The 25877-nt window shown below is 45.5% G+C and overlaps 1 protein-coding gene across 3 annotated transcripts in view; it reads left to right on the plus strand.

The window, feature by feature from the left end:
* The window catches only part of LOC126249700 (spindle assembly abnormal protein 6 homolog), a 256468-nt gene that overhangs the window by 21332 nt on the left and 209259 nt on the right, over positions 1-25877 (plus strand). Inside the window, exon 2 of one of the 3 annotated variants that reach the window (XM_049951376.1) lies at positions 25405-25589. The exons of the other annotated variants lie outside the window; for them this stretch is intronic. Coding sequence (XP_049807333.1) covers positions 25405-25589 — 185 coding nt within the window. The remainder of the gene's footprint in view (positions 1-25404; positions 25590-25877) is intronic. 3 annotated transcript variants of the gene reach the window in all.

Consider the following 25877-nt stretch of genomic DNA (forward strand, 5'->3'; position numbering starts at 1 on the left):
CCCCAATCTTCTGCATGGGAATTTTAATGCCTATAACACTTTGTCAGGTGGTACTGTGACCACTGACTAGTGCAGGATTGTTGAAGACCTTCTGGCAGGGCATGATCTCTGCCTCAACAATTGAGCCCCCACACACTTCAGTGTGGCACACAGCACTTTCCGAGCCATTTGTTGCACACTGCACTTTCTCAGCCGTTGGTCTTTCCATCTTCCCTCCGTTCAATGGAGAGTTGAAGACATTTGTGTGACAGTGATCATTTTCTGATTATTCTTATCTTTTCTTCAGCATCACTCACCTGGTGCCATCCCATGTGGGCATTTACTAATGCGGATTGGGATGCCTTTTCCTCAGCTGTTGTCCAACTGCTCCACCACATGTCGTCATTGATGAGTCTGTACAGAGTTTGACCAATGCCATCCCTTTGGCTGCTGCTTCAGCAATTTCTTCCGTAGTTTCTCCATGATGGAAGATGGACCCTTGGTGGACTCCCGAAATTACTGAAGCTATGAAAGACCACAGTCATGCCCTCCAACCCTACAAACGGCATCCAGGTCTCGACCATCTTCTGCTGGCTTTTAAATGGCTTGATGCATGGGCCCATTGTTGGGAACGACATGTTGCCAAATACTCCCTCTTCACAAGTATGGGCGAAGATCAGGTCCATTTTTGGCTGCCATCCTCTTACAGGTGTTCCAGGAATTTTTGTGAATGGTGTTATACTCACCAGTAAGGACTCTGTCGCTGTGCATTGTGCTGAGGCCTTGGCATCGGTCCACTATCCACCCGTATTCAGTTTTCTCAAAAATCGTCTGGAGTGATTCTATTTGTCTTCCGTTCTGTGCTGCTTGGAGCCTAATAATGCCCCATTTAGTGGCAATTAGCCAGTGTCCTTGCTCTCTGCGCTGACACGACTTATGGACTGGACCAGATGCTGTACCAAATGCTTCAACACTTATCTGTGGCTAGCCAATGTCATATACTTGCCCATTTTCAACTGTCTCTGGGATTGATGGGGAATTCCCTTCCCAATGGCAGGAAAATGTTATTCCAGTTTTGAAATCGGGCAAACCACCTCTTCAGATGGACAGCTATCATTCGATCAGTTTAACCAATGCTCTCTGCAAGTTACTTGAACATATGGTGAGTTGAAAGCTGTTCTGGATCGTTGAATACCAGGACCTTTTGGCTTTGACCCAAAGTGGTTTTCACCAAGGCCGCTCTACTGCAGGTAATTTAGTCCACCTGGAGTCTGGTATTCAGATGGCTTTTTCCTGGCATCAACACCTTGTTGCAGTCATCTTCGATCTGCATAAAGCTTATGATACCACATGGCTCCACCACAACTTACATTTTTGCCACCTTACATGAGTGTGGGGTCTCTGTGATCCACTCTGAAATTTTATCCGAAACATTCTTTCATGTCGCACATTTTAGGTACAGGTTGGCGCCTCCTGTGGCATCTTTCATCTACAGGAGACCGGGATTCCACGGGGTACTGTTTTGAGTGTCACACTCTTTTTAGTGGCTATCAGTGGTCTGGTGGCACTTGCAGGGTCTAAGATAGCCCCCTGTTTGTGTGATGATGATTTTTGCATTTATTTTTGTTTGTCCTTGATGGGCATTACAGAACATAGACTGCAGGTAGCAATACACTGAGTGCAATATTGGACACTCTCTCATGGCTTCCATTTTTCAGCTGCCAAGACCTGCGTTATACATTTCTGTTGTCGATGTACAGCCCATCTCCATCTGAATCTGTACCTTGATGGCCAGTCCCTCAAGGTAGTGGATGCTCCTTGTTTTTTTGGACTGGTTTTCCCCATCTTCATCAACTAAAGTGGATATGTTTGTCATTCCTTGATGCTAATTGATGCCTCAGCAATACCATCTGTGGCCTGGAGCACTCTGCTCTGTTAAGGCTCATCATAATATTGGTCCAGTTCCATGTAGATTATGGGAGTCTTTCATATGGCTTGGTATCAACTTTGACATTACAGATGCTGGACCAGATAAACAATTGTGGGGTATGGCTGGCAACTGGTGCTTTTTGGGCTAGCCCTATGATCAGCCTCCTAGTGGAGGCAGGGGTTCCCCCATTTGCAAGTTCTGCATCAACAACAGTTGATCACTTACATGTCGTGCATCTGCTGCTTCCCAGAGCACCTTACCTACCGTCTCCTCTTTCCAGATCAACCTCCAGCAATGGTGGCCAGGTCTGGGGTTACCATTGCCATCTGCAGTCAGTCCTTTTTTTCTGAACTCCAGCTTTCTCCTCTACCTCTTTTCCACTCACGTACACCTCTGTGGTCCATCCCCTGTCCACAGCTCTGTCTTGACATCTATCACAAGGTCTGAAATACTCGGCTCATCCTGAAGCCCTCTGCCACCAGTTCTTCTCCATTGTCGGTGTGCTTTGGGGTTAAAAAGTGGCCTATACTGTGCCTCAATGGTTGCCAGTCACACTGGATTTACTTCCGTTCATGCAGGATATAATGATCTCCACTCCTTGCCAAATGGCTGCAGTGTTTTCACTACAGAGTTGGTAACTGTCTCTCTGCTCTTGAGCATATCCGTTCTTGCAATGGTGAGTCCTTTCTCATCTGTAGCGACTCATTGACCAGTTTAGAAGCTCTTGACCAGTGTTACCCTCACCACCCCTTCATCCTGACTATCCAGTATTCCCTTTTTGCCCTCGAACAATGTGGACGCTCAGTGGTCATTGTCTGTGCCCTAGGTCATGTTGGCATCCCCGTAAATGAACTAGCTGATAGGCTGGCCATATTGGCTACTGGCAGGCCGCCTTTTGAGATCTGTATTTCAGAATTGGACCTTTGGCTCGTACACTCAGGTTCTAAGGATGTGGAATACACAATGGCGTACTCTGACTTTGCTAAACAAACAACAGGTGATAAAGGAGACCATGAATTTGTGGAGATCCTCCATGTGGGCCTTTCACAAGGACTCCATTGTCCTTTACCAGTTCGGTATTGGCCATACTTGGCTGACTCGTGGTCATCTCCTCTGTTGCGAGGGTCTGTGCCAATGTCGTTGTGGTGTCTGTTTGATGGTGGTCTACAGTTTGCTGGACTGTCCTAACCTAGCCAACCTGTGGCAGACTCTTAATCTTCTTGACTCACTACCCCTGGTGTTAGCGGACGATGCCTCAGTGGCTGACATGGTTTTATGGCTTACTCATGAAGGGTTTTTTTACCACTCTCTTTAAGGGAACATGCCTCAGCCTGTCGGCCCATAGATGGGTTGTCAGGATGTCCTGGTGTCACCTCTGCGCTGAATGGACAACGGCTGTCTGGGCTTGTTCTGCTCCAGCCTTCGCCCTACCCATTCTTTTACTCTTCTTCCTTCATTTAAATGTTCTCTTTGACCTGTAGTTTTTGCTCTATTTGACTTGGTGTTATTCCTCTGTTTTCCTGTGCTTCTTTCACCTTGTCCATGTCACTAGTCTTTTCTGAGTATTGTTGGGTGGGGTGCCTCTGGTAAGTGGCAGGAGTAGTATATTCTCCATCACACTCTCTGCCTTTGGAACCCTCTGCTCTGGCTGCTCCCTAGACGGCGCCCCACCCACCTTTCTTCTTTTCTGCCCATTCTTTTTTTCTCTAGCCTGTGTTGACCTTTGGTAGAGCTTGTTCCCCCCCCTCCCCCCCATGCACTAGGCCCTTCTTTGATCTGTAGTTCTGTTGACTTGCCTGTTCCAGGAGGAACCGATGATCTCGTAGTTTGCACCCTTTCATCTTTAAATCAACCCACCCCTTCAACTTTAATGAAATTGTGAATGAAGAAAACTAGCATTTTGGGGTTCCAAAAATCCCCATTTGTGTGAAGTGAAACTATTGTACTCTCCCAAAGTTACTGTTTGGGCTGGAGTATGCAGCAGAGGCATTATTGGCCCATTTTGATGTGAGAAACAATCATTGGTGGACATTACGTTGCAATTTTGGTACAATTTTCTGCCACTCAGCTAGCATTGGAGGATCGAATAGGCACCAAATAGGTGTTTTGCTTTATTGATGAATATTTCTCAGGAATGGTCATTTCCTCCATATTTGCCTGAGCTGACTCTTTGTGACTGCTTTTTGTGGGGCACATTGAAAGACACTGTCTACCAAACCTCCCCCCCCCCCCCCCCCCCCCTCCACTGTGCTGGATGAACTTGAATCTGTGAGCTATGTGGCATCTTAATCCATTTCCATTGAGACACTACAGGATGTCATGGCAAATTTCCTTGTTCATTTGCACCACCTCCATACTTAGTGGTGGATATTCTGAAAATATTGTGATGTTATTGCAGAGACTGCATGCAGAGGATGAGTTTAATTAGACATGCTGGTATTGTACGAGCTGTACAGCATACAGTGCCATCAGTTAATAGCTTTTTGACGTATTTCAAAACTTCTATATAACATTCTTATAGCTTTCATAATAAACATATCTTTTGTTGCCCTCTATCGATCGCAATTGTAGAGATATTTAATTTTGAAATCGGGGACTCCTTTGTTGGACACCCTGTATCTAATCAAGCTTTTACGTTCACAACTTGGAAATTATCAGGACTCCCATTAGTTTTAGCTTTCTCTGCAACCTCAACCTTTTTGGCTTAATTATTTATGGTCCTCATTTAAGGTTCACCCTCCACTTTCCTAAATTTCACAAAAGTGCAGGTCATTTGGTGAAGGACACCTACATAGTACTTATCTATCACTTTACACAATGATCCCATGCACCTACTGTTTGGGTGGATTTGTGTTCACACCTGAAATCCAGCACAGTAACTTTTTTTTTGGTGGTGGTGGTGGTGGGGGGGGGGGGGGGGGAGTGAGGGGAGTTGCCATCATGTACTCTGTGTTGCAGACCTCTGATAACACAGGTATTGCACTGTGCACTGATGATGCTTTAGCTGCAATCTCCCCATGTATGCCAAGGAGTAGGTACATGTCCAATCTGGGGCAGCACCAGGAATCTGTGTGCAGCGGATTGTAAACCAGATTGCCTTTGCCAATGACTCTGCTAACACAGTTGCCTCAGCAGATAGCAAAAGAGATTTCAGTTCAGAAACGTACAACTCCTTGTAATTTTTGTCTTTTGCCATACCATGGCATGAGAATCTGGCAAGGAGTAATGGAGGTAGCCAGTTCCCCCCCCCCCCCCCCCACCCCCCCTTGCGGGTTTGGAGGCTAGAATAGGCCCGCGGTATTCCTGCCTCTCGTCAGAGGCGACTAAAAGGAGTCTCAAATGTTTCGGCCTTATGTGATGGTCCCCTCTCGGGTTTCACCTCCATGTTTCTAAATTATTCCGAAGAGCGAGCCAATTGGGGAAGGGCGCCTTACATGGTGCACTGTATCCATCATGCATTGAGACCTTTAGCTGACTTTTTCGTCGTTGCGATGGTGTCCCGCTCGTTTTCCGTCTCTCTTGGGCGAGGATACGTCCCTGGGTGCGATTACCACACTGCACTCTGCAGTGTTGCTTTTAACTGCGACGACGACCTTGGACATTTTTGCACCTAAGATCCAGCACGGTAGCCAGTCCGTTGTGGTGGGGCCGCCATGTACCCTGTTGGTTGTAGCCCCCCTGACAACACAGGGATCGCTCTACTGATGCCTGTGCCGTTAACTCCCACGTATGCCAAGGAGTAGATGCCCGTCTCCCTGGGGCATCAGGACTCCCGGCAATGGACATCCTGCCAGGTGGCTATTGCTGCGGCTGGGTGGCGCCCGTGGGGAGGGCCCTTGGTCGGAGTAGGTGGCATCAGGGCGGATGACCCACAATGAAGCGTGGTACATCATCTCTCGCTGGCGGCCAGCTGCCAGCAGTCTCTAAGCATTCTCGGGCTCAATTTAATGCTCAAATGTACGATCCGAAAACGTTCCCCTCTCTGGCCACGCCGTGGGAGGAGCGTAAGTCTCAGGATGGAGGTAACAGTTATTCGCCCCGATTCTTAGTTTGCACGAGAGCTGATGGGGAGTCTTTTCTATCCACAAAGCCTCAGTTCTTCGTCGAGCATTTAGAGGACAAGTTTGGGGAGGTGGAGGGCTTGTCCAAAATGCGCTCTGGGTCAGTACTGATACAAACGGCATCCTCCGCCCAGTCACGCAGGTTACTTGCTTGTGACAAGTTGGGGGATGTTCACGTTACCACTACACCACATAAGAGTTTAAATATGGTCTAGGGAGTTATTTTTGATAGGGACCTACTTTTGCAGTCTGACGACGAGCTGCGCGCCAACTTAGAGCGTAGAGGTGTTCATTTCGTCTGGTGCGTCTATCGGGGTCCGAAGGACAATCAGGTTGCTACCGGTGCCTTCATCTTGGCCTTCGAGGGTGATACATTACCGGAGAAGATCAAGGTGATGGTCTACCGTTGTGACGTCAAGCCCTATATCCCTCCCCCGATGCGGTGCTTTAAGTGCTGGAAGTTCGGGCATATGTCTTCCCGCTGCACTTCCAGCCTCACATGTCGCGATTGCGGACGCACATCACATCCCAATACTCCATGTGCCCCGCCTCCCATCTGTGTCAACTGCGGAGAGCATCATTCGCCTTGCTCGCCTGACTGCAAAGTCTTTCAGAAAGAGCGCAAAATCATGGAATATAAGACCCTGGACCAGCTGACCTATACTGAGGCCAAAAGGAAATATGACAGACTCCATCCTGTGAGAATGACATCTTCTTATGCAGCTGCTACAACAACTGTGCTAGCCCCATCAGTTTCGAGACTTCCAGCCAGCTCGATAAGCAGTACGACTCCTCCTGCCCCCTTGTCCGTGGGGGGCTCTACCCAACCGGTTGCTCCTGCACCACCTACCTCAGGAGCAACCTCCTCCCACCCATCGGGGACGTCCGTCCCCGCTTCTCAGCCGGAGAAGCGTCTAACTTCTTCTGCTACTCTCGCCTGTAAGAGTTCCCTTGGGACCCTCCCTTCCCAGGGTTCCACCAGCGGGAAGGATGACGGCCGACAGTGGCATAAGTCCTCACCAGTGGCCGGGCGTAGGGCTTCACGATCCTCCTCCGTCCCGGAGACTGAATCGGTGAAGCCTTCCCAGCCGGTGAAACCCAAGGTTCAGCGAGAGAAGTCCAAGAGAAAGACCTCTAAGGCCAAAGAACTTCTGGTGGCACCAACCCCACCGCACCCTGCATCTGAGGATGAGGTCGAGATTCTAGCGTCCGCTGAGGACCTTGATCTCGCCGGTCCCTCAGACGCCATGGATGCCACTCGTACGGGTACTGAATCGGTGGCAGTGAGTGAACAAGCGGCGTAAATTGCCTTCCCAGTCCTTTCACGCCTTTCTCAGCCATGGACAATATCATCCTCCAGTGGAACTGCAGCGGTTTCTTCCACCATCTAGCTGAGCTCCGACAACTTATCAGCCTTCACCCTTTCTTCTGCATTGCTCTTCAGGAAACTTGGTTTCCAGCAATGTGAACCCCCGCCCTCCGTGGCTATCGGGGTTATTATAAGAACCGGGCAGCATATGAAAGGGTGTCTGGTGGCGTCTGCCTCTATGTCCTTCACACTCTGCACAGCGAGTCTGTCCCTCTCCAAACACCTTTAGAGGCTGTCACTGTTCAGGTGTGGACGCCATAGGCTGTTACCGTCTGGAGTCTTTACCTTCCACCGGATGGTGATGTCTCGCAGCATGTCCTGACTGCGCTGATAGCCCAATTGCCGCCACCTTTCTTGCTATTGGGCGACTTCAACGCCCATAACCCTCTGTGTGGTGGGTCAGTGGCAACAGGTCGAGGTGCCACCGTTGAGCATTTATTGTCGCAGCTCGATCTCTCGATTTTAAATGATGGTGCCTTCACACACTTCAGTGTGGTGCATGGCACATACTCCGCCATTGACCTTTCAATCTGTAGCCCTAGCCTCTTACCGTCTGTCCAATGGAGTGTGCATGACGACCTGTGTGGTAGTGACCACTTTCCGATCTTTCTGTCACTACCACAGCGTCACTTTTCTGGGCGCCCTAGCAGATGGGCTATGAATAAGGCTGACTGGGACTTGTTCTCCACTACCGCTCTTGAGCCTCTCTCTAATGATGACATTAATGCGGTGGTTCAATCGGTCACCACTGGCATTGTTACTGCCGCCGAATCTGCCATTCCCCATTCCTCTGGGTCCCCTCGGCGGCGGACTGTGCCTTGGTGGTTGCCTGAGATTGCTGAAGCGATTAAAGATCGCCGGCGGGCGCTCCAGCGTCACAGGCAACATCCCTCCATAGCCCACCTTATCGCGTTCAAACGGCTGCGTGCGCGGGCCCGCCTCCTTATCCGCCAAGGCAAGAAGGAGTGCTGGGAGCGGTATGTGTCCACCATTGGCCTCCATGTCACTCCATCGCAGGTCTGGGCCAAGATTCGACGCGTCTACGGCTATCAGACCCCTGTCAGCGTCCCTGCGCTCTCACTGAATGGAGCAGTTTGTACTGACTCCGACATCATTGCAAACCACTTAGCAGAGCATTTCGCTATGAGTTCCGCTTCTGCGAACTACCCCCAGGCCTTCCGCTCCATTAAAGAGCGTATGGAATGTCGGAGCCTTTCTTTTCGCACAAACACTTCTGAATCCTACAATGCTCCATTCAGTGAGTGGGAATTTCACAGTGCCCTTGCCGCTTGCCCTGATACCACTCCTGGGCCCGATCGCATCCACTGTCAGATGCTGAAACACCTTTCAGTGGACTGCAAGCGACGCCTCCTCGACCTTTACAACCGTCTCTGAATCGAGGGTGAGTTTCCGTCGCAATGGCGGGAGAGCATTGACATCCCCATTTTGAAACCGGGTAAGAGCCCCTTGGAGGTGGACAGCTACTGCCCCATTAGCCTCACCAACGTTCTTTGCAAGCTTCTCGAACGGATGGTGAGCCGGCGCTTGAATTGGGTACTGGAGTCTCGGGGCCTTCTGGCTCCGTCTCGGGGTGGGTTCCGTAAAGGTCGCTCTGCCGCCGACAATCTGGTGAGCCTGGAGTCGGCCATCCGTACTGCCTTTTCCCGCCGTCAGCACCTGGTCGCTGTCTTTTTCGACATGCGGAAGGCGTACGATATGACATGGCGTCATCACATCCTTTCTACGCTTCATGGATGGGGTCTTCGGGGCCCTCTGCCGATTTTTATCCGCAATTTCCTGTCTTATCGTACCTTCCGCGTGTAAGTCGCAGCCTCATATAGTTCCTCCCATGTCCAGGAGAACGTCGTGCCGCAGGGTTCTGTTCTAAGTGTCTGCCTGTTTTTAATAGCCATTAATGGGCTCGGTGCGGCCGTGGGAAATTCTGTCTCCGCTTCCCTGTATGCTGACGACTTCTGCCTTTACTACAGCTCTACTGGCATTGCAGCTGTTGAACGTCAGCTACAGGGCGCTATCCGCAAGGCGCAGTCTTGGGCTGTAGCTCATGGGTTCCAGTTTTCGGCAGCCAAGACCTGCGTTATGCATTTCTGCCGGTGACATACTGTCCACCCGGAGCCGCTGCTTTCTCTTAACGGCGAACTTCTTTCAGTGGTGGAATCACACAGGTTTTTGGGGGTGGTTTTCGATGCCCGGTTGACTTGGCTGCCTCATATCCGGCAGCTCAAACAGGCGTGTTGGCGGCATCTCAATGCTCTGCGATGTTTGAGCCACACCCGCTGGGGCGCCGACCAATCTACCCTGTTCCGGCTCTACCAGGCGTTAATCCAGTCTCGTCTGGATTATGGGAGCCTGGCGTATGGCTCAGCTTCCCCATCTGCATTGCGGGTGCTCGACCCAATCCTCCATAGCGGGATACGCCTTGCCACTGGTGCTTTCCACACCAGCCCTGTGGACAGCATACTAGTGGAGGCAGGTGTCCCTCCACTGCAGTTACGACGCCAACAATTACTGATTGCTTATGCTGCCCATGTTTTTAGCTTGCCCGGGCATCCAAATTACCGTGTCCTGTTCCCGCAGTCAGTCGTCCATCTGCCAGACCGTCGGCCCCGGTCGGGTTGTCCGATCGCCGTATGCGTCAAGGAACTTCTCTCCGGGCTTGGGTTTTTCCCTGTTCCACCTCCTTTCCGAGCACCTCTTCGTACACCCCCGTGGTGTGTTCCTCGCCCTTGCCTTTGGTTCCACTTGGCACAGGGCTCGAAGGACTCAGTCCCTCCAGAGGCCTTCCGCCGCCGCTTTTATTCCATCCTGACCACGTATCAGGGCTCTGGAATTGTTTACACTGACGGTTCGATGGTTGCTGGTCGTGTTGGGTATGCGCTAACTCTAGGGGACCATTCCGAACAACGTTCCTTGCCGGATGGCTGCAGTGTTTACACTGCTGAGCTGGTCGCCATCTTTCGTGCCCTAGAGTATATCCGCTTCTGCTCAGGTGAGTCCTTCGTTATCTGTAGCGATTCCCTGAGCGGTTTGCGAGCTCTCGACCAGTGTTTTCCTCGTTCTCGTCTGGTGATGGCTATCCATGAATCCCTGCATACTCTTGCGCATTGCGGCCGCTCTGTGGTCTTTGTGTGGACCCCCGGTCACGTCGGTATCCCGGGCAATGAACGTGTTGACCGCCTGGCCAAACAGGCCACCAGTGAACCCACCCTGGACATTGGCCTCCCGGAGACTGATTTGCGGGCAGTCTTCCGCCGCGAAGTTCTCTCGCTTTGGGACACTGAATGGCGCAATCTGCCCACGCCAAACAAACTCCATTCTCTCAAGGCGACGACGCGTGTGTGGCAGTCATCCATGCGAGCCACTCGCAGAAATTCAGTTGTTCTTTGTCGGCTCCGCATTGGCCACACCCGACTGTCTCACAGTTATTTATTGCGTCGTGAGGACCCGCCTCTGTCGCTGTGGGGCGGTTTTGACGGTGGTGCACATTTTATTAACTTTTCCGCTTTTAACTGTGCTCAGGCAGACATTTGCGCTGCCTGATTCGCTCCCTGCCCTTTTACTAGATGACTCTGCCATGGTGGACTTAGTTTTGCGTTTTATTCGGGCAGGGGGTTTTTATAGTTTAATCTGAGTGTTTATGTTTTTTAGTGTTGATTCTGGTTTTTAGCCTCTGATTTTAAACTGAGTTTTTAATGTGTTTCAAGTGGTTGGCTTTTCCTTTTTTATTTCTATGGTCGGCCAACCACCGTCACACTCTGTGTGATTTTAGTTCGTTTTGTCTGGTCTTTGTCTCAGTTTCTCTTGTTCTGTGTCGTCTGTGCTCTCTTCTTTTAATCGTTTTTATTCTCTGTGGTTGTTTTTAGTACTTGGAAAAAGGGAGCGATGACCGTAGCAGTCTGGTCCCTTTAATCCCACAAACCAACCAACCGTAGCCAGTTCGCCCTATTCTTGGCATGCTCCAGAACTGATGGAAAATCCTTTGCAACAATGAAGCCACTGATTTTCATTGAAAACATTGAGGGTAGATTTGTAGAAGTAGCTGCAATAGAGAAAATAAGAAATGGATCTCACTTGGCCAAAATTTCAAATGCTAACACAGGCACTTCAGGCCTGTGACAAACTCGGGCATATTCCAGTTACCATCTCTCCTCATCTGTTTTCTTAAAATTATAAATGTTCAGAATGTAACTGTATGTACACATTAATTTGCAATGTGAATATAAAATGACTCATTACACATTGTTACAATCTATTGTGCAAAATTATCCATGTAACATGTAATAAACTAACAAACTTACTTAATAGGATTCAAGTTCATATCTTCCATCCGGACATGATGCTATGAACAGGTAAAGAACTGTGCCCTAACCTAGAGCAACTTGGTGTAAGAGTTTTTAGTCATATTCAGAGTGGACCCTGGGCTGCCACCTATTACAGATTGTCCATAACTGTCACAGTTTTATCACCTTAATCACGGAGTTTAGCAAGAACCCCCCTCCCCCCACTCCTACTAAACATCCAGAAATGTCTCAGTTTAGGTGTTGAGTCCATAGATGGTGGTACAAGGAGCTTACAGTATAACAGGCCACAGTTTCCCACCCAGGTTTTGCGGTAATTAAGCCAGACCGTCCTCAAACTGACTTAGTGAACTGTCGCATATGAATTCGTCCTACCTGTTATGTGGAGATGCTCTCGTAGTTTTGTGTCCCATTGCAGAACTGTAGCAGCACAGTCAGATTCTGAAAGTGCAGTACCACTGTCCACGTTTTACGTAATGAAGTGGGAAGAAGTTTTTCTTGTGCAAGTAATTTTTACACGTGGTGCCATTATGGTACATTTATTTAAGAAACAACTGTAAAATGAAGTTGGTCACACTGATTATAAGCTAACTATTAACGGTGTGAGAGCATGGTCTACTGCATGACTAGATCAAAAGGCATCCTATCTGCTGACTATGATGCACAGTCCTTAACTTGATCATACAATCGGTTCAGTTGATATAAGAGCGCACACATTCAGTTATGCCAAAGTTATTTATGTACTTATTAATATTAATGTTTCCTGGCACTGTAAAATTACTGAAAGATAGTATTTATGACCTATAGACTCCTCCTAATGTTTGAGTGGCAAAAAGCAAATACGTATTAATGACAATTACTTGATTTGAGCCAGAGCAAATGTACTTGCCCTGTGTGTCTCTTTGCTGGCATCACGAGCGATTTCTGCATCGGTACCCCATCAAGCTAACACTTGGTTCAAGAATCATGAAAGATGGTTGTATACATGGAAGAACCCTGGAGATACTAAAAGGTATCAGATAGATTATATAATGGCAAGACAGAGATTTAGGAACCAGGTTTTAAATTGTAAGACATTTCCAGGGGCAGATGTGGACTCTGACCACAATCTATTGGTTATGAACTGTAGGTTAAAACTGAAGAAAGTGCAAAAAGGTGGGAATTTAAGGAGATGGGACCTGGATAAACTGAAAGAACCAGAGGTTGTACAGAGTTTCAGGGAGAGCATAAGGGAACAATTGACAGGAATGGGGGAAAGAAATACAGTAGACGAAGAATGGGTAGCTTTGAGGGATGAAATAGTGAAGGCAGCAGAGGATCAAATAGGTAAAAAGACGAGGGCTAGTAGAAACCCTTGGGTAACAGAAGAAATATTGAATTTAATTGGTGAAAGGAGAAAATATAAAAATGCAGTAAACGAAGCAGGCAAAAAGGAATACAAACGTCTCAAAAAATGGTATAGACAGGAAGTGCAAAATGGCTAAGCAGGGATGGCTAGAGGACAAATGTAAGGATGTAGAGGCTTATCTCATTAGGGGTAAGATAGATACTGCCTACAGGAAAATTAAAGAGACCTTTGAAGAAAAGAGAACGAGTTGCATGAATATCAAGAGCTCAGATGGAAACCCAATACTAAGCACAGAAGGGAAAGCATAAATGCGGAAGTATATCGAGGGTCTATACAAGGGCGATGTACTTGAGGACAATATTATGGAAATGGAAGAGGATGTAGATGAAGATGAAATGGGAGATAAGATATTGCGTGAAGAGTTCGACAGAGCACTGAAAGACCCGAGTCGAAACAAAGCCCCGGGAGTAGACAACATCCCATTAGAACTACTGACAGCCTTGGGAGAGCCAGTCCTGACAAAACTCAACCATCTGGTGAGCAAGATGTATGAGACAGGTGAAATACCCTCAGACTTCAAGAAGAATATAATAATTCCAATCCCAAAGAAAGCAGGTGTTGACAGATGTGAAAATTACCGAACTATCAGTTTAATAAGTCACAGCTGCAAAATACTAACGCGAATTCTTTACAGACGAATGGAAAAACTGATGGAAGCCGCCCTCGGGGAAGATCAGTTTGGATTCCATAGAAATGTTGGAACACGTGAGGCAATACTGACCCTACGACTTATCTTAGAAGAAAGATTAAGGAAAGGCAAACCTACGTTTCTAGCATTTGTAGACTTAGAGAAAGCTTTTGACAATGTTGATTGGAATACTCTCTTTCAAATTCTGAAGGTGGCAGGGGTAAAATACAGGGAGCGAAAGGCTATTTACAATTTGTACAGAAAGCGGATGGCAGTTACGAGTCGAGGGGTATGAAAGGGAAGCAGTGGTTGGGAAGGGAGTGAGACAGGGTTGTAGCCTATCCCCGATGTTATTCAATCTGTATATTGAGCAAGCAATAAAGGAAACAAAAGAAAAGTTCGGAGTAGGTATTAAAATCCATGGAGAAGAAATAAAAACTTTGAGGTTCACCGATGACATTGTAATTCTGTCAAGAGACAGCAAAGGACTTGGAAGAGCAGTTGAACGGAATGGGCAGTGTCTTGAAAGGAGGATATAAGATGAACATCAACAAAAGAAAAAATGAGGATAATGGAATGTAATCAAATTAAGTCGGGCGATGCTGAGGGAATTAGATTAGGAAATGGGACACTTAAAGTAGTAAAGGAGTTTTGCTATTTGGGGAGCAAAATAACTGATGATGGTCGAAGTAGAGAGGATATAAAATGTAGAATGGCAATGGGAATGAAAGCGTTTCTGAAGAAGAAAAATTTGTTAACATAGAGTATAGATTTAAATGTCAGGATGTCGTTTCTGAAAGTATTTGTATGGAGTGTAGCCATGTATGGAAGTGAAACGTGGACGATAAATAGTTTAGACAAGAAGAGAATAGAAGCTTTCAAAATGTGGTGCTACAGAAGAATGCTGAAGATTAGATGGGTAGATCACATGAGGAGGTATTGAATAGAATTTGGGAGAAGAGGAGCTTGTGGCACAACTTGACTAGAAGAAGGGATCGATTGGTAGGACATGTTCAGAGACATCAAGGGATCACCAATTTAGTATTGGAGGGCAGCGTGGAGGGTAAAAATCGTAGAGGGAGACAATGGATGAATACACTAAGCAGATTCAGAAGGATGTAGGCTGCAGTATGTACTGGGAGATGAAGAAGCTTGTACAGGATAGAGTAGCATGGAGAGCTGCATCAAACCACTCTCAGGACTGAAGACCACAGCAACAGTACCCCATCAAAGTGGCACTGAAATCCCCAGAGGGCCAGATGCCTCTACTAGCCAGTGTAGGAACCTACTGCTCACTTCTTACTCCCTACGTATTGCAGTGTTGATACATTCACTTCACTTATGTGAAATAGCAAAACTAGAAATAAGTAAAATGTGTTCTTACCTTCCAAGTTGCAGGATGTTATTGAAAATTGTGGGAATAGACATTTTGCAATTTGATGTTAAAAAAGTCTGGAAGTGTACTGTTTACGTTCCACTAATCATGTACTAGTAAAATGTTTTATCGATTGTAACGATTTCCTTCCTGAGTACACAGTAAACACCTCTATGAATGATTTTGTCACCATAGCTTACTAAAGTTGCTTTTACACTGAGTTTGAAACCTGTTCTGCACATTGTTTGCAGCTAGTATGTGTTATCAACGCCTTGGCAACACACAAAACCAGTGTTCCAAGGCTGTTTCGGTATAGTTTAAAAGGACATTGTTCATGTCTGTTACCGCTAAATGCCACTACACAGTGCTAGTGTTTGTGTCTGCTCCTTCCATAGTGTAGTGTTGCCTTTACGTATGCTCCTTTACGAAATGGACAGGAAGCAAAATTTATGAAATGGTCACTATGAGGCAGAGGAGTGCCTCTGGAATGTTTGGAGTCATAGTTTTAAAAATATTAAACAGAAGCATGACTTCTTAAAAAAAAATAAATAAATAAATAAATAAATAAGTTTTATTTGTCAATACCTCACCAGCAGCAGCAACTGCAACAGGTAACGAGTCAGTGATGCCATTTGAGAATTGTGTATTAAATAAGCTGTAGCGAAGAGTTAATCAAATGCGCCACCAATCACGACATGTTTACTTTATCAGAAAAGGCACTGTTAGTGAAGCTTTACTCTCAGAATGGACGAGCTGCTACTGTAGCTTTATGATCCTATCAACATATGAAGGGTATTTGGGTGGGTGACAAGTGTCACTGTGAAGAAAATGTTCACAAAGTTCGAAGTGATGGATTGTTTAGACAATCGACTCTGTAGTGGGTGACCAGACACATGCGCTACAGCTGCTTAGACAGTTCAGGAAGAAATGGAGTCTTTAGGAGGTTCATATCCACATGGTGAAGTCAGCACTCGTGAAGTTACTTGTCACACCGGCATTCCACGCACTACTATTTGGAGAGTGCTAAGACGTACTGTCTGATAGTATCTGTACAAAATCCAGCATCGTCATGAACTGGTTTTAGTGTGGGGGAGCTAGAGCATGTCCTTCCATTGTCTTGTTTTTCTGCCCTGAGACCAGACATAATTCACATCAGATGTTTCAGCCCTTACCTCCTGATGGCAAGCTCCATAGTTACAATTATATCGGGAAGGACAACACATTCCCTACATGTTAGTGGAAAACCACCGTAATGCCTGTTATTAAGCTTGATAAAGACACACACTTTCCTTCCAGCTATTGTTTCATTTCCGTCACCAGTAGTGTCTGCAAGATAAGGGAATGAATGATCAGTGGGTGATTAGTATAGTGGCTTGAGTCACAGAAATTGTTAACAACAAGTGTCCAATGTGGCTTTCGTATGCAGTGATCTGCAGTCAACCATATTGTCGCCCTGTCAATGCACATAATCGACAATTTGCTTCAGAAGTGCCAGACAGTAGCCGGATTTTTGTTTTGTAAAAGCCATGTGCTGGAAGATGTAAACCCTCCACATATTATACATATGGCACTTCGAAGGGCATCTGCCCCATTTTATAAGGGAATGTTTAGAAGATGAGGTTTGTAATATATGAAGGGGTTTGGCTATAATCGGACCTTTTTATTCAGGACATTGGGGTACCTCAGAGTTCCATGCTGAATGTATTCTTACTTGCTCAAATAGCAGACTCTAGGCAGATCATATTGTCGGCAGCAGAACAGCCTTGTGAAAACCGCACTGGGAAGGAACTAGAAGATCCCGAGACGAAAGATACCAACACAGCTGTCGGCTCACCATATGTTCGAGGAACTTGCAAAGAACATTAGTGAGACTCATTGGGTGAGAGCTGTCCATCTCAAGGAGCTGTTTACGCGGTTTCAGTACCAAGACAAAAATGCTTTCTCACCATTGAGATGGAAACTCACCCTTGGTCCAGATATGGTTGAAACTCACAAGGAAATGACACTGGCAACCCACTGATAAGTCACTGAGCATTTGGCTGTGTATTTGGTCTGGTCCTGGAGCCATGTTGGGGCAAACAGATAGGGCACTGAAGAATTTCCACTGACTGAATGGAGCATTGTATGGTTTCAGCTGACATGTAGTGAGAGATAAGTGAATTCGCTCCACCTGCTTCTTGAGGATACAAAATACAGGCTGGTAATTCTCGGATGCAGAAACTTGAGCATAATGCAAAGCAAACTGTTCAGCAACATTCAGAGAGATACCAGGTACACCTCTGGGGAGTACCGAATCACTACATCAGATCTTGCTACAATGGCAGCAATTGTGCTCTGGACATATTAATACCTCCGTGTGGTGTGGTGTGAAGGGTGATGGCATAGACAAAGGCATCCAAATCAACTTTGCTGAGAGCCCATCTGAGTGGACGTTCAGGTGAGAGACATTGAGGGAGGGTCAAGACATTGGAAAATGATCACTGTCAGACAGGTCGTTATGGACTCTCCAATGGAATGAGGGAAGAAGACTGGGCTGTGAAAGGAAAGATCAATGGCCAAATTAGTCCCATATGCCACACTGTAATATGTGTTAACACCAGTATTCAAGAGGCACAAATCAAGCTCTGTGATCAAATTTTTGACAGCTTTACTGCAGCCAGTGGTCATACTTCCACTCCACAAAGGGTTGTGGGCATTGAGGTCACCCAGTATTAGAAATGGTGGGGGCAGCTGAGAAAACAATGCACATAATGTGATTTGGGACATTTCATCATCAGGAGAGAGATACATATTACAGATGCTAAAATCTAAAGACGCCATCAAAAGAACAGCCACTGCCTCCTAAGTTATAGTTGGTGGCAAGTGTTCACTATAGTCAGAGTTCACAACACACGTGGAAACACTATCCATAACACTTTCATTGTCAGCGCGATTCTTCAAAATAGCCCCAATAGCTCCAGAGGATACGGGTCTATATTGCTGGGAACCACGTTTCCTGGAGAGTGATGCAAAAAGGAGGGGAAACACATGAAAGACGTCATAGCTCAGACAGGTGGTGAAGGAAACCGGTACAGTTCCAGTGAAGGATTGTGCTATCAGTAACCTGTGGGGCATGAATGTACTGAGGAGGCAATTCATGCCTCAGGGCCACCTGCTGCCACTGATTGCAAGACTACGGCATCAACACACATTGGTTCTTAACCAACGTGACAGGGGGCGCAGGTGATCTAAGGCCACAGGGATGTTGCCTCAAGACAGAAGCGTAACAGTCAGAGTTGATGGCACAGGGTCCACCAGAAGTTCCTTTTTCTTGCAGGACTACTTTTTGACCACAACCTCAGATGATTTAAATGTCTGCAAGGGCCTGTCTGTTCCAAATTCTGGGACAGTGGACTAACATGAAGTCCTACAGCCTGCAACCTCTGGCTTCTTCTGCCACTAGCTGGCATCTGATTGCAGATCAGCAAATTCCTAGGAAGGGAGCATCCTGAGGGACCCCTCCCTGGTAAGAGATGCTGGGGGAGGGTGTTACTTTTCTGCATAGGGGTAGGTACTGACAAAATGTCACTCCAAATTGGTACTCAACTTGTCACGTCTGTAAAAGTAGATAGTGATGGAAGAGCACAACCTGTATCATACTGAGGCTGTTATGGCGAGTTATGGTTACAGGAATGTCACCCAGCTTGTCACAGGCAAGCAACACCCATCACTATGCCGTTTTAATCAGAGTGGAACTGCTTTTCATTTTTCATATCACTACCACTTGTCCATACCTGACCTCAAGGTGTTCAACAGAGGACAGTGGCTTTGTAATCAAAAAGGAATCCTCATTGGATCTAGAATGAAATATGTATTGGGAGGCAGTTTTTCTCCCCTGGTTTCTGTCCCTGCCGGCCGGGGTGGCCAAGCGGTTAAAGGCACTACAGTCGCAGGTTCGAATCCTGCCTCGGGCATGGATGTGTGTGATGTCCTTAGGTTAGTTAGGTTTAAGTAGTTCTAAGTTCTAGGGGACTGATGACCTTAGAAGTTAAGTCCCATAGTGCTCAGAGCCATTTGAACCATTTTTGTTTCTGTCCCCTATGTTCCTCCCATGGTGAAGTCAGGGAAGGAAACATTTTGGGGTCATCTCTCTCCACGTTGTAATGACTGCCGAGGCTATGTGGGCTGCTGAGGCTATGTGGCCACCAGCAGAAGAAAGTTTAATTCGTTTCATGTGCAAGTCTTCCACCATGGTGCCACCCACTCTAAACAAGGGTTCTCCCCATAGGTGTCACAGCAACAGTTACCTGGCTGTATACTGCCGCCCAGTGTCCCCAAGTCCCAGCCATGATGGGCACATAGTCCTTAGCTTGTGTGGGGAGTTCCCAGCTCAGGCACTAATAGTGCAATCCCTGCTTGTTATGGGGCTACCACCACACAGGTACTTGACAACCCCTCGCCCCAACAGAATGGCTACCATGCTGAGTTTTGGGCTTAGCACTTTTGCAAGAAAGAAAGGAGGGAAAGGGAGAAAAGCACAGAGTGCGGAGTATATGCTGTGTTGGGAGACCTTCCCCGCAGGATCTGTATTTTTGTAACTTTTGGAAAAAAGAGATATCAGATCAAACTCAACAATATGGTCCATTTAGCCAAGAATGTAAAATTGTGGGATGCCAGAAGGGAAGAAAACTAGTGTCCAAAATCTCAAACCATATCCAAGCACAATCAGCACCAAGATCATCATCCAATGGAAAGGTAGAAGGGAAAAAAGAATTGGGCCAAATATTTGCCATGATGCCACGTACTCTTAATGAGAGCTGTCTCCACGATTTCCATCCAGACACAATAAAGGCTACCTGGCATGATGGCCAGTGCCCAGAGTCCCAGTGCCCCAAATGGAGTTGGACCTCCTTTTGCCCGGTGTAGTGGAGGAACTCAATGTGGCATGGACTCAACAAGTCATTAGAAGTGCATGCAATACCGTGCCATGCTGCCTCTACTGCCATCCATAATTGTGAAAGTGTTCCCAGTGCAGGGTTTTGTGCTAGAGCTGACCTTTAGATGATGTCCCATAAATTTTCGATGAGGTTCATGTTGGGTAATCTAGGTGACCAAACAATTCACTCAAACTATCCAGAATGTTCTTCTAAACAATCACAAACAGCTGTTGCCCGGTGACATGGCACACTGTCATCCATACGGCTGAACATAACCATTTACAGCAGGGCTTCACAACATACGTGCTCGCGGAGCAAGCTGTGAGCAGCAAGGCGCGAGCACCCCCACTACCGGACCAGAGCGGAGAGTGGGGAGAGTCACGTGGGGCACACAACAGCTGCCACCAGTCAATGTAAATCCGCGGCCACCTGCAGGGATATCACTCGCGAATTATTACTGCGGCAAATGAAACAAATAAAGGAGAATGTACACGTGCCACATAATATTATTAGCTTAGTGTATACCTCTGCATTCGTATTAATTTGTGAACTGTTACACAGTAAAAGGTGTCACTGAAGTGTGGGATTCTCGGTTATCTTGTACTTTTTGCCCTTTACAATTGCGTCTGCGTTCAGAGTAATTGTTATTGTGCATTGTAGGCGCAGCGTGCAGTTTAAATTTCGATCAGACAATGCGTTTCTCAGGCGCGTCTTGTTACATTTCATTGCAGAGAACAGTTGTTCACAAACATACGTGAAACCGAACATTGATATTATTGTAGCCGCCAGTTTGTGCAAACGAGGAAATCTATCCTGAGGGAAGTGTCTGTAGAATTCCAAATTTTTTTCTTGTTCTGAAATTTGTCTCTGTATTCTCTGTCACACTTCAGGTCAGTAATTTCTAGTTCCAGCTCAGGACGAATCTCTTCAATATTCGCTGAATATGGAGAGGAGAACAGATCAAAATCACTGTCTAGTGCTGTCAGATCTTGAAAGCGTTGATCAAATTCTTCCTTAAGGGCAACTAAACTATTTGAATAACGTTCACAGTCTTTGTGAACATCTTGCATGGATGATAATTTAGGAAAATGAGCTAGATTTCCTGTTTCCAGCTGACTCACCCAAAGTGTCAATTTCATTTTAAAAGCTCGTATTCGATCTATGAAATGAGTAATTAGCAGATCTTTACCTTGTAGTAAAATGTTTAAAGCATTCAGATGGCTAGTTAAATCTGCTAAGAACGCGAGATCACATTCAAACGAGCGCGCGCATTTCCCCTCCCTCCCTACTCCGCGACCTTGCACCTGCTCGCGAGCACGTGCCTGAGCAGACGCGAGTACTCGCGCTCAAAACCGACCAGTTGTTAAGCCCTGATTTACAGTCAATGAGCACCCAGTCCATTCCATGTAAACACAGCCCACACAGTTATGGAGCCACCACCAGTTAACAGTGCCTTGTTGAAAACTTGGGTCCACGGCTTTTGGGGTCTGCGCCACACTTGAACCCTACACAGCTTTCATCAACTGACATTGGGACTCATCTGACCAGGCCACAGTTTTCCAGTCTAGGGTCCAACCAATATGGTCACGAGCCCATTAAAGACACTGCAGCCGATGTCATGCTGTTAGGAAAGACACTGACATCAGTTTTCTGCTGCCATAGTCCTCAGTGATGGTAGTCCTAATCACTTAAGTGACGTCCATTTCAACTTTTTAGCTATTGGGCTTATTATTTCTTCTACTAATCTTTTCGTTTTGCTACAATGGTTACTAGACAATTATCTCTGTGACATTGACAATTTTCTCATGTTCCTGCAACTTCTTTGTCACCATCCGATTTGCTAGTTACCGCATTTGGTGCTTCGAAGAGCCAGCTGGCAGTTACATACCTCTGCTGTCACCTTTGCCTGCTCTGTCAGGTTCCATGGATGGGGTTGTGGGAGATATCTCTGACACAATCACTTGCATGAATCAAGAGCCTGAAGCAGTTCCCCATCAGTGGAAAGTTCATCATATAATTTAGCATGATCGGGAAGAAGATGTCTTCAACTTGTAGTTTATTCATTGAAAAGGTATCCAGATAAGAAGGGGATGCCAACAGTGTCAAAGTAGGTTGCAAGTTGTTTGGCAGCGACTACCACATCCATAGAAACACCATCATGGAGAAGCAGACTTGGAACGGTTATCGATCTTTGGAGGCCAGGAAGAATATTGGCCCATACCTGAGATGAAGAAGTATACATTCCCAAGAAGGAGGCATAGTGTTCCAACTGTCCTTCTTTGCATTTGATAAGGTAACGACAAAACCACATAAAAGTGAGGAGGGTGGTTAGTGAAGGGTGTCACTTGAGATGTTGCAGAGCCCTTCATCGATCCTGAATAGTTGCTGCGCCATGTCTTTGGTCTACCATGGCACTTCATGGCAGTGAAGGGGGCCTGTGGGAAGGTAAATAGCAGTTGCCCACTACCATTGAATTTGTTTATTTTATTTTTTTATTGGCAAGATGAGGGCCATCAGGCCCTCTCTTACATCTAACCAGGCATTCTACTTATTTTACTTTCATATGTTTTAGTAGGCATGTTAAACTACATCTAGTACAAAAAGTGAAATAAACAATTACAAAGGCACACTTGGAAAAATACATACATATACAGTTTCATTTTCATAGATGATAAGTACTGTTATAATTAGACATTATGAAGAGACAGATTTTAGATAGGAGTGCTAGTAGCAGGGAGTATGAGGGAGACTGATGGTGAAGGGGGGAGAAGAATAGACACATGATGAAACATAATTAAGGAAATATACAGAAAAAGAAGATTGCATGGCTAATAGAGATAGATGAGGAGGAAGAAGAGAAAGAAGCAAGATAGGAGACATTAGCTTTGCTATTTGACAGAGGGGAGGATTGGCCTTGTACATTAATTTTGTGGAAAACATGAGGATGATAGTAGGAAATGCATCAACTTCTTCTTAAAAGCAGCAGGGTAAGGGGCAGTTTGTTCTAGAGGTGGACAGCGGCAACTGAGGAAGAGTTTGCAAAAGTTTTTGTTTTGTGAGTGGGCACAGTTAGGATACCAAATAAGAGTGACCTCGTGTTTCTATTATGATGGCATGAAAGGTGTTTAATTTCTGAAGCAAGGTACTGGGGTGCTTGCATGATGAGGAGTCGGTGAAGTAGACATAGTGTGGTAGTCACACAATTTGTCCAGCCGCAGCCACCCTAGCTGGGAGTAGGAAGCACTAACATGATCATATTGGCGAATGTTGCAGGTGTAATGCACACAGGCATTCATGGTTAGTTGTAGCTGTCTTTTGTTTGTACTACTCATGCCTTGTTGAATTACATCACAATAGTGGAGGTTCGGTAGAATGAGTGCTTGCACGAGTTGGTGTTTCACGTCCTGTGGAAATACGTTCCGAAACTTTTTGAGAGCATAGAGAAAAGCGAATGTCTTGCAGCACACTGCGACTGTATTCTCCACCCAGTTGAGATGTTCATCCAAAGTTACACCCAAGTTCTTAACTGTTTTCTGGTATGTTATTGGAATACCCTCAAGCAGAATAGGGAGCAGCCGTTCGCGGAAATCTGAACTAATTAATTTCTGATGGGCTATTAAGATTATTTGTCTTTTTTTTGCATTTAGTTTAAGCCCCAGGTTTTTCGCCCATGTCACTACTGAAGACAGATTATCATTCATCTGAGTGATTGCAGTGTTTATATCTTCAGGTCTGATGCTTAGGTAGAGCTGGAGGTCATCAGTATAGAAATGATATTTACAGGAGGACAGAACCGGCGAAATGTCATTGACATGTAAAGAAAACAGGGGTGGTCCTAAGACTGATCCTTGTGGCACTCCCGAGGAGACGTGTTTCCAGGAAGATTTTTCATTTACACACACAACACATTGCTGTCTGTCTTTTAAGTAGCTTTCAGACCATCTCATTGCACTATCTGAGATATTAAGCTGTTGCATTTTTCTGAGCAATATGTCAAAGTTAACAGTGTCAAAACCTTTGCTGAAGTCTAGTAGTGTCAATATTGTTGCCTTTCGGCCGTCAGTGGCATATTTCAGGTCATCAGTTACTTTAATTAGGGCAGTGTTTATGCTGTGGTGTTTACGGAAACGGGATTGAAATTTGTCATATAGACTGAATTCATGCAGGTGTTCAGTGATTTTATCATGAACAATATATTCAAGTGCTTGGAAACAGCAGGCAGTATGCTAATTGGTCAGTAATCACTAGGCAATTACGGTTTTTCGATCTTAGGGATGGGTTGAATTATGCTTCTTTTCCATACAGTATGGTATATTCCGTTCACGAGGGAAAAATTAATTCTGTCAGTTAAGACAGGTACAAAGATATCGACAACATTCTTAATCATGGTTATACTGATACTGTCATTGTCTATCGCATGAGAAGAGATTCTCATTATTGCTTTTCTTGCCATATTTATTGTTACGTGCTTTAGATGGAAGGTATCATTGTTAGTTATCCAGTTTTGGACCATAGTCTGGAATTGTCATCAATGAAGCAATTGAAATCAAGATGATGGAAAACCTAATCAATCAGGAAGCAAGATACCAAATGAGCAATGCATGGAATGTGGTTTTTGAACTGCTATGGAAACATTGAACAAAAGTTCCTAGCACCAGTAATGAACCGCTCACCTTTGGTAAAATTTTGTTCAGCCTGAAATAATTGCACCACGATGATATCCCACAGAACTTCATTGAATGAAAGAGTGTGAAATAAAAAAGTGTGTGTATCTAATGCTGCCTAGACAATATTGTAATAATAAAGATAACTACATTCAGCTTCTGCTAGAGGCTCTAAGTATTTTCTTCATATGAGGACTTCCCATATATCATGAGTCCTAGAAATTCATTGTTTTCTGGCTCATTTATCTCATAAGAAAGCTGGCTTTCAGTGTTATCAGAATTGTGAATGAAACTAGATGTACGGTGTTTTATTGCAGTTAAGGGTTGGCCTGTTATCTACAATGTAATAGTTTCTTCTGTCAAAAAGACAGTATTTTCTTTATTATTTAGTTATTATGCTTGTATTATCCCTACAGAACAATCAGCAACAGTTAAAGACAAGTCATTAATGTTCAACAACACAAGCAGCTCTAGTTTGGTCCCCTTAGAATCACCCTGTGTTGCATTGACTCAGTTAATTAATAGCTCACTTCCTGGTATGTGTCAGCATAAAGCAATCTTCTGTTTCCTTGTGCTCAGATAAAACTGAAACCAACTGAATGTCATACTTTTGAACCTGTTGCATTACAGTTAACCACAAAAATAACATTTTAAAAAAAATATCAAACTGAATGCAGATGATGAACTTAACAAAATATTTTAAGCATTTGTGCTGAAAACCTTTAATTAATTAAACGTTTTATGTATTTTCATTTTAGGTAATTGCTGTGAAAATCGTGGGAATAAGCAATCCTTTCTTTGTGTACAAGGGCATAATGACTGCAGCTGACTATGAAAATATCAAAACTGAACATTGTCTCTTTGTTGATTTTACTAAGTTTATTGAAGTATTTTTGAATTTGTTGAGACAGTGTTTACACTCAGACCAAGGAAGTTCACTCAGGTAAGTTACTGATTAATTACATTTATGAAAAGGGTGGACTGCAACTCACCATAAAGATGATACATTGAGTTGCAGACAGGCACAACAAAAAGACTGTTATACACTAAACTTGTTAGAAAAGAAATGAAAACACACACACACACACACACACACACACACACACACACACACACACACACCACTCTTTCACACAAGCAGGCATTCCTCATGCACTCATGACTGCTCTCTCTGGCCACTGCAGCTGGCTAGAGTGACTGGAGATATTGATCATGTGTGCGTGAGGTGTGC

Source organism: Schistocerca nitens, chromosome 3 (assembly GCF_023898315.1).
Source record: "Schistocerca nitens isolate TAMUIC-IGC-003100 chromosome 3, iqSchNite1.1, whole genome shotgun sequence".
In the NCBI taxonomy this organism is placed as follows: Eukaryota; Metazoa; Arthropoda; class Insecta; order Orthoptera; family Acrididae; genus Schistocerca; species Schistocerca nitens.